Source organism: Rhipicephalus microplus, chromosome 2, assembly GCF_043290135.1.
Source record: "Rhipicephalus microplus isolate Deutch F79 chromosome 2, USDA_Rmic, whole genome shotgun sequence".
Classification (NCBI taxonomy): Eukaryota; Metazoa; Arthropoda; class Arachnida; order Ixodida; family Ixodidae; genus Rhipicephalus; species Rhipicephalus microplus.
Window position 1 is genome coordinate 301201625 of NC_134701.1, and position 9695 is coordinate 301211319.

The 9695-nt window shown below is 45.2% G+C and overlaps 1 protein-coding gene across 2 annotated transcripts; it reads left to right on the forward strand.

The window, feature by feature from the left end:
• Positions 1–3782: 3782 nt before the first annotated feature.
• Positions 3783–7337, forward strand: LOC142788616 (uncharacterized). Of its 2 annotated transcripts, none has more exons than XM_075884970.1 (3): positions 3783–4075; positions 4700–4822; positions 5373–7337. In XM_075884970.1, exons 1-3 carry the CDS (start codon positions 3979–3981, stop codon positions 5537–5539), a joined length of 387 nt encoding a protein of 128 aa, XP_075741085.1. In that variant the 5' UTR covers positions 3783–3978; the 3' UTR covers positions 5540–7337. The 2 variants fall into 2 exon arrangements, with proteins under 2 accessions (XP_075741085.1, XP_075741086.1); XM_075884971.1 differs by having other exon boundaries at positions 4778–4822.
• The last annotated feature ends 2358 nt before the right edge of the window (positions 7338–9695 follow it).

Sequence of the window (9695 nt, forward strand, 5' to 3'; positions counted from 1 at the left end):
TGGATTCGCAGTGCCCACCGAGCTAGGCGGCCAGAAGGATCTTTCAATGTGGCGAGCCAATAAAGTGCATGGTGGTCCGTTACCAGGTCGAATGGGCGACCGTACAAATAAGGGCGGAACTTGCGAAGCGCCCACACTAGCGCTAAGCACTCTTTTTCAGTGACGCTGTAATTGACCTCAGCTTTAGTGAGCGTGCGACTCGCATAAGCGACGACATATTCGGAGTAGTCCGGCTTGCGCTGGGCGAGGACAGCGCCAAGACCAACCCCGCTAGCGTCTGTGTGAACTTCCGTTGCAGCTGCTGGGTCGAAATGCCGTAGAATGGGAGGAGATGTTAGCAGATTACGGAGCGTGGCGAACGCGACGTCGCAGTCAGGAGGCCAGGATGAAAGGTTTGCGTCACCGCGTAGGAGGTTGGTCAGTGGTGACATGATCGACGCAAAATTTCGAACGAAGCGCCGGAAGTACGAGCATAGTCCGATGAAACTGCGTAATTCTTTCAGTGTAGTAGGTTTCGGGAACTCGGTGACTGCTCGCAGTTTTGCAGGGTCGGGTAGAACACCATGCTTGGACACGATGTGCCCTAAGATGGACAGCTTTCGCGCAGCGAAGCGGCACTTTTTGAGGTTCAGTTGGAGCCCAGCATTGGTTAAACACGTCAGAACCAGTTGGATCCGAAGCAGATGTGTAGGAAAATCGGGAGAGAAAACGACAATGTCATCGAGGTAGCATAGACACACAGACCACTTCAGTCCACGCAGTGTGTTGTCCATGAGTCGTTCAAACGTGGCAGGGGCATTACAAAGCCCAAAAGGCATTACAATAAATTCATACAGGCCATCTGGTGTAATGAACGCAGTTTTCTGGCGATCAGCTTCTGCCATAGGGACCTGCCAGTATCCAGATCGTAAGTCTAAGGAGGAGAAGAATTCGGCTCCTTGGAGGCTGTCAAGGGCGTCGTCAATGCGCGGTAATGGATAGACGTCTTTCCGCGTCACCTTGTTTAATCGCCGGTAGTCGACGCAAAATCGAATTGATCCATCCTTCTTTCGAACTATAATGACAGGAGATGCCCAAGGACTGTGCGATGGTTGAATAACGCGACGACGTAGCATCTCTTCGACCTGGTCGTTGATGACGTGACGTTCTGCAGCAGAGACACGGTACGGTCTTTGACGCAATGGCTGGTGCGAACCGGTGTCAATGTAGTGGTGCACTGCCGAAGTACGACCCAATTGCGGCTGAGAAACGTCGAACGAATTCGCGAAGTGCTGGAGGAGATTAAAAAGCTCGGCGCGTTCTTGAGCAGTTAAGGTGTCGGCGATGGAACTCGAGAAGGTGTCACTCGACGAGCATTCCAGTGGGGAAAGGGCATGAAGTTCGGTAGAGGCGTTACTGCACGATTCGTCTGGCATGTTAAGGAGTAAAGAAGAATCAAGGTAATCCAATCGACCGAGACATTCGCCGGCAAGTAGCGTAAGCGGTGCAGAAAGGGGGTTGTGGACGAAAATATTGCTTCGGCCAGCATTGACGTCAAGTGTAGCGAAAGGCAAAGAAACGGCTTTGCGGCTCATGAAAATGTCGGAAGGTGTAAACATTACCGTAGCATCGTTATAGTCATCGCAGCATACCGGGACAACAGCAAGAGAGGCTGGCGGAATTTCAGTGTCCTCACGCACGACAAGTTTTGGAGACCGCTCAAGGGTTTCGTGCAAAGGTTCGTCACACAGGTGCGAAAATTGAACTTCAGCGCGTGCGCAGTCGATGATGGCATGATGATTTGACAGAAAGTCCCACCCGAGGATAACGTCATGCGAGCACACCGAAAGGACGATGAACTCGACAACGTACATAGAGCCTTGGATGAATATGCGGGCCGTACAGGTGCCGAGAGGTCGAACTGGTTGTGCGCTAGCTGTACGAAGCGATAGTCCAGAGAGCGGCGTGGTCACTTTGCGTAGGGAGCGGCAGAGCTGGGCGGCTATAACAGAAACGGCAGCACCTGTGTCGACGAGGGCAAAGGTAGAAACAGCATCGACAGATATGGCGACGATGTTAGCTGGTGAAGTGCGAGGACTTGAGCATTTCGACGACGGCGCAGTTCTTGCCTCTGGAACTGCGGCGTTCAGTTTTCCCGGTTGGAGGAAGCGGGTCTAGGACGCATTGGGGACAGTGATCGCCTGCGAGGAGATGGGGAGCGGGGAGAGTGAGTCTGAGGTGAGGGCTGGGGTGACCGAGACTCAGGAAGGTTAGTGTATCCATACTGCGGTGATGGATAGGGAGCAGGTATGTGCATGGGCTGTGGGTCATACGGTAACGGCCGAGTAGCGTCGTGGAGTGGTTGGAAGCGACGGTGACAATATCGTGCCACGTGTCCTGGAGTACCGCAGGCGTAGCAGATCGGTCGATTGTAAGGAGTGCGCCAGGAATTGCTGACTCGTGGTGTGGCCCAAGGTGTCGAAAAAGGGGCGGAGTGGGGAGCAACTGAAGACATGGGTGGCAAATGCTGCTGGCGGGGTATGCTGCGTACCACCTGGGCATACGTTAGAGGCGCGGCCACGGGCTGCATAGCCGGCGCATGGGCAACAGGCATGGCCACAGGCTGCTGGTGGGCAGCGGCGGGAACAGCCTGAGCTACCTCTTTGGCAATAACGTCGCGGAGTGGTGAGAGCAGACGAGAGGACGGCGGCTGCTGCGTGAAGGGAATCAACGACAGTTGCCGAGCTACTTCTTCACGCACGAAGTCTTTAATCTCTTGCAGGGTTGGTGAGTGGTCGGGAACGGAAGTGAGACTGGAGAGCGAGTCGGCGTGTGAGGAAAATGGCCGAGTCAGGGCGCGCTGCTTGCTCAACTCGTCGAAACTTTGACACAAAGTGACAAGTTCCGCAACGGTGGCAGGATTTCGGGCCAGGAGCAGCTGATATGCACCGTCATTTATCCCTTTAAGGATGTGTTGAATCTTCTCCGACTCGGGCATGGTGGCGTTCACACGGTTGCAAAGAGCAATAATGTCTTCGATATAACTGGTGAAAGATTCCGTTGGCTTTTGTGCGTGAGTCCGCAAGCGTTGTTCGGCTCTGGACTTGCGGACAGCGGGTCGGTCAAAAACGTCAGCAAACAACGTTTTAAAGATGGACCACGTCGTAATGTCGTTTTTGTGGTTGTTATACCACATTTCGGCCACGTCAGTGAGGTAAAAGACGACATTAGTCAATTTGTCCGCGTCATCCCACTTGTTGTTTGTGCTCACCAGTTCGTAGTTAGCGAACCAGTCTTCCACGTCGGTCTCATCAGCTCCGCTAAAGACCTTGGGCTCTCGCAAACGAAGAACGCCGGGGTTGCTGAGGGATGTAGTGGAAGAGCCAGCTTGCGCGTTGTTGGTAGCCATGATGGGAGGTAGCGTTCGGTTGCGCAGCTCCAGGTTCAGGCGACGGCAAATGGCAGCACCCAGGTTCAGGCGACGGGGAATGTCAGCACCTCCACCAATTGAAAAAGGGTTTATTGGCGACTGTTGCGACGGTGGTCCTACAATAAAACACGATCGGGAATGAGCAACGGTCAAGCAGATGCCGGCGATGATCAGCACGAGCCGAGCGAGCAAAGCCCAGGACCCAGTACCCAAGCGGAGGCGATGTTGCTTGCCAACGATGCGTTTTCTTCTTCAGATACGTAAATTTTACATGAGGCTTCAGTTTATTTCAAAGTGATTACAGCAGATTTTGGTCACTTTAACGAAGTGATAGCTTCCTCAAATAAGTATCAGAGGTGAGTGCTTTTAATGATTGTTTTTAAATATCTCGTTTCTGGCTCTTCACAGATCGCAGAGATTGGTTTGTTAAGGTCCTGTGATGCATCGGTTGCACATTCTGGCACATCAATCCTCATCATTACCTGGAGCACCTGTACAAAAATGGGAAGGACACGTTCTCCCTAACTGTGCAAGCCTATATCACTGCTGGTACTGTTATCATTCAGCAGATGTGGCGTGGAAGCATGCATGGCAGCCTCATCTGGAAGGACTGCGATCTGCTTGGGAGCTTCGAGGGCACAAAACTGCCTAACGGCTGGCTGCAAGGTTAGTTTTTCTTTAATACATACGATTACGTGAACACCACTTACTGTGCACAAATTGAAAACCCAAGCATGGTTGCTTTCAGTGGATACCTGTAATATTCTTACACGTAATTCTTATTCAACATTTATTGAACTAAATTGCAAGATAATTGAGAATGATGGAAGCTGAAAGCCTGCAGCTTATGAATGAAACTCCAATAATCTGAGACCCAAAAGCTTGTGCTTTGAAACGAGCACAAATACTTTGATTCCTTATTGAGCTCTCGAGCTTCTGACTCCCTCTGTGGATCAAATGCTCTGGAAGGAAATAGCAAGTGGGTGAAAATTGCCTGGATGTTCATAACTTGCAAGGAGAAAGACCTATTGAAGAAGCCTCAGTTGACATAGGGCAGTAACTGCATCTTTTACCTAATGTAGCTTTTTTTACCTAATGTAGCTTTTTTTACCTAATGTAGCTTTCTCAGTGCTGTTGCTTGTGTTTCAGCCGAACATGTTCACCACGATTGCACAGTGATATATAATTTTCTACAAATTGTACCTGACCTAAGTATGCATTGTTGATCTCTAAAGATGACGTTCAGTGTGTTTCAAAGCCATGGCTTCTCATTTCTCTGTCTGTGACTAGCCTATTTCAGCAGCAGAACGATGCAGCTAGCACACATGCAATCCAAGTCATGGAGCACTACTTTGGTGTTCAGTGCAGGACGCAGCATATCCATCCGGCAAGACACTGGTATCAACAATAATGGTGAGTGTTGGTGGCACCTGTAGGAGCCCGTTGTGTTTGTTGCGTATGATTATTTCCCCTGATGAAGCGCATTTTTGAAAGGTTTTCTTCATTTAGAATAATAGATGTCAGCAACAAGCACACTCATATTCCACAAGTTCTTTGTGTCTTCTAGACTGCCCATTTGCTCCTATATGCGGTATGGTGAGCTGGCTATGTTAGACAGCCTTAAAGTTATGAACATTGGCTGTTGTGTTGTAATGCAGTTTAACTTGTGTTTCTTAGTGAACTTATTTGTGGTCTACTTCTCGCACCTAGTTTAATGTCGAAAAAGAACAAACTCTATTGGCTTTTTATGCCTGTCAGAAGTTTCATGCCTTCATCTATAACATTGTAGTTTTGCTCTTGTATCATATTAAATATATTTTCAGTCTTCCCTGTTTGTGTGTGTGTGTGTTGAGGCTTGTCATTGGCTTCTGAAAATACAATATCTGTAAATATGAGCACATAATTGACAACTATACACTCTTGCATGTAGCATGGTTGTAACAATGATCTGTATTTTTCTAAGTTCCAGCAGTAACAAGGAGTTCGGTGCTCCGCGGTCATGTACAGTGTGTCAAGAACAGAGCACAGAAGACCAACAAGTATAAAGGGACTGCCAGTGACTGTTCTCCTGCTCAAAGTTTACAACAGCAGAAAGAGCACATTGTGATGTCAGGAGCAGCTGCTGCTTAACTTCTTAGCAGTGCATTATTCAGCATTTACTTTGCTTGCATTCGAAATTATTTAAATTTTGCATGGAAGATACCAAAATATGACACTAATTTAAAGGCGGCTGTAGTGTTAGTTGGCAAATATTTTTGAGCTGAAGTTTTTAACATGTGTGTTAAGTGCCTGCGTGCTTCTACATTTACATGCCAGAAATCACAGCATCCATGATCGCCAATGGTAACTGTGTTTGCATTCTTTGTAGTACAAGAAGTAAAGCCATGGATGCAGTAATCATGTACTTAGTCGATGTAATCCTTCAGTGTACACTCATTTGTATAGCACCAATCATGCCATGAGTGTATAAGCTCTGGGAAGTGAATCTATGTGGATTATTTTATTTGGAAGGAAGAGGATCATCACTACTCCTAGTATATCTTAACAATAGATTTTAGTGCTTGGGTATTATCCCACTGCCTGTCCGTCCTTAAACAGTCTACTTATCTACTGTGTAAGTGTAACTTTTTAAATGTATTCTTTGCTCGGATAGGTTTGTTCATAATGTAATGCAAGTGACTTATTATCTATGAAGCTCTACTCAGACTAGAAATAAAAGTATTTATTTTTATATGTAGCTATAGCATGCATTCACTTGTGTTTTTCTAGGTGCCTGTACAATTGTTTAGCCCTATAAAGTGCTGGTATACTCTAATATTGAATCTGCCATCTTAAAATAGTTTGTTAGTGGAAGTAAGAATGTGTTTACAACCAATATTACTATCCTCAGATGAACTGTGAAAACTCTATGGAAATTTATTTACATTTTTTGAACTTTGTGAAGGCAAATGTTGTTATGTTCTTTTATTGTGGTCCCTGTTTCATGCAAATGACGCATAATTACTTTGCAGTGGCATAGTATTAGTTGTTATTTTACACATATGTGCTGAGCAACATCGCTGTTGAGGCCAGCAGCAAGACATACATGCAGTGCACTGGAGCATCACCTCATATAGTGTACAGTCTTTACCCACCAGTAAACTCTGCCCCGCCGCGGTGGTCTTGTGGCTAAGGTACTCGGCTGCTGACCCGCAGGTCGCGGGTTCAAATCCCGGCGGCGGCGGCTGCATTTCCTATGGAGGCGGAAATGTTGTAGACCCGTGTGATCAGATTTGGGTGCACGTTAAAGGACCCCAGGTGGTCTGAATTTCCGGAGCCCTCCACTACGGCGCCTCTCATAATCATATGGTGGTTTTCGGACGTTAAACCCCGCATATCAATCCATCAACCAGTAAACTCAATATTTTTCAAGCAGACTATTAGACAGCTGTATGGGAACTGTGTTGATGTGCAAACTTTGAAGTCTTCTTGAGGAGTGTTTTTCATCATTTTTGTCCAAGTGAAGTAGTTACCCAAGGCCACAACTGGTGGGAACGTGGTGGTTTCCTCTCTCCAAAAGCACTCCTACCAGCTGCCTCAATGTTAGCAGGGGGTGAATTCACTAACTGGAAAAATAATTGGTCTTTGTTTTCTTGGCCGAAAGAGTCGCTTCCACCGTTGAGCCACCACGACGCACCAGAATAGGAACTTTTAGCTAAATAAAGTTGATTCGACTTTTGAGAAGTGTTTTGGGGAAACGAAATGGCACTTACAGCTGTCAATATAAACACTGTTTGCACCAAGGAGCTTAGTAGCTTATAATTGTATTATTCATGTATTGTCTAGAATTTACTCGCGCTGGGCCAACTTTCAGCCCAAGTGTCCTAACATGCTTTGTTAGTGGGTTGTGAATGAGCCAAGCTATGTAAATAAACAGAGTGATATTGCAGACATGTACAAAATATTGATGCACAGCCCTTTTCTTTAGCCTGACATTGTCAAGGGCTTTATTCTTGTGTTCTTTATAAAAACTGCTTGTCACTGGGCAGCAGCGGAAAACTATGCCTCAAGCTTTTGCGAGATGGTTCGAGAAACACCGTGTTCAGACATAACAGTGCCGGTGGAATTCTCTCGCGTAAGTTACTTTCTGTAGTATATTCAAAATGAGTGTATTAGAATCGTTGTTTTATAGCCATTCATTTTAATATTTACACCTGAGTGTATGTATGTATGTATGGGTGTACATATGTATGTGTGTGTGCGTATATGTATGTATGTATGTATGTATGTATGTATGTATGTATGTATGTATGTATGTATGTATGTATGTATGTATGTATGTATGTATGTATGTATGTATGTATGTATGTATGTATGTATATATGTATGTATGTATGTATGTATGTATCTTTTAAATGAGAATCAGCTTATCATTGGTGAGTAAGTTTGGTAATGATTTGGCTGAATTTGTTTCTAGTTATTTTTCTTTTGAGCCATTATACATTTCAATTTGTTTTGTACTGCATAAAAATAAATGAAACCTTACACAGAATATGTGTGTTCGAAGAAGTTGTTTCATTTACCAACCAACAGTCATGGGCAAGAAATTGGGTAAAATGGAACGAACCTGCGAAGATTAGTTTAGAGCATAGCTACTCCACATGGCATATCTCGTACACATTGCGTTGGTTGAATATGTCGTTTTCAACCTTTCAATTTTAATGAGAATAAGCAAGCTATCACCTGTGGTTGTATATGTGTGTGATATTTATGCATACTGTGATACCGGTTCGCAATTACAATAAGGGTCACAAACCTAGTCAAGCTGAATACACGAATTTTGTTCATGCACCTTTCATCTGCACTGGAACTGTTGTTAATAAAAAATGAACTTCAGTTTAGAAATTTATTCTAGTAACCAAAAGCACGGTATCTCTTTATCACACAAATCAAATTGCCATTGTTCTGTTCCATTCTAGACAATAGGGGACCCTCTCAGCAGAACTCAATTAACTGCTATAGTTCATTTCAACCATTGACAGCGACATTACACTGAAGCGTGCAGCATGACAAATAGCGGGAGAGAAGACACAAACTAATCACTCTGTTTGCGTCAGCTCTAAATGTCCGTGCTCTTTGGTCTTGCTGCATGTGATGATGCCCACCAAATTAGCACGAAAGCGTGTCCCTACAAAGGCAGTCAGCTTGGCATCAAGCAGTTAGCTCACTGCATGTGTAGATTTTCTTCAAAACACCGTGAAGACTGATTGCTGGTCGAATATCCAAACACGTGAAAAGTAATATACCAGGTATGATATTGGTATTTCAGCACTGGTCACTTTTGCGATAAGAGAGGATGGGGGAGAAAATTATGAACCGTGAATTGTTTAATTTTTGAAGGAGCACAGTACAGCGCTTTTGGGTCAAAAGAGGAGTGAAAGAAGCAAGTGCGAAAGCCTACTTCTCAAAAAATTAGTACCCGCCACCACGCATAATGTGAGGCTGGGCAACCTTTTGAAAAATGAAGTGCTCAGTGATTCTGCGAATCGAACCAAGTACCTCCTAGATTGTAGTTGAGCGCTGTAACCGCTCGTCCACTGCAGCAGTGCTTGCATTTGCCCTATTGCTGATATATCGTCATTCCTTCGAATGAAGCCAAATGCTAAAACGTCCGGTGAAACTTTGTCAAAAATAGAAAAAATAGTTGGAATGCGTTTGCCCAAGGTTACTAGAAGATAGCAACCGCCACGTGTGACTGTATAACTGTGCGCTATTTATCCTTGTACATTACTATCATGACGTTGGGATAGCCGGCTCTAACGTAGGCTACCTTCTCATAGTATGCCAAATAAGAAAATATAAATATAAATAAGAAAATAAAAATATATATCGGCCTGTGACAACGCCAATCAACTATTATGAGTTCACTGTCACTAGTGTCACTTTCACTAGATGAATGCTCAGTTTGCTTCCATTATCGTTATTTAGGAAAGTTTTGGCTCATTAACTCAACTCTCCTAATTAGCATTGATTCTCACATCTAAGGACAGTCACACTTCATCTCGCTTTCTGAGTGGCTGTCACTCCCATATAAGGCGTACTCCACTTTTTTATGCTCTTCGAGCATCTGACGCTGCTTTGCGGAGACATTCCCTGACGTCTGCTGGGCCAGAAAATTGTCTTTATTATCTATCAATTTCAAGCTTTCGCGAAGCCGAAACGAGAGTCTCTCTCTCTATCTTTTCATCCTTTTCGCACGTGTGATAACGTCTCTCGACCTCAAGACTCGTATACACGTCCCTTGCTT

What these genes read in the sequence shown, in the direction of transcription:
- LOC142788616 (XM_075884970.1), top strand. Translation starts at nt 3,979, where the DNA reads ATGTGGCGTGGAAGCATGCATGGCAGCCTCATCTGGAAGGACTGCGAT. An exon ending in GCCTAACGGCTGGCTGCAAG is followed by an intron (nt 4,076 to 4,699) that starts GTTAGTTTTTCT and finishes GTCTGTGACTAG; the next exon opens with CCTATTTCAGCAGCAGAACG. An exon ending in CACTGGTATCAACAATAATG is followed by an intron (nt 4,823 to 5,372) that starts GTGAGTGTTGGT and finishes TATTTTTCTAAG; the next exon opens with TTCCAGCAGTAACAAGGAGT.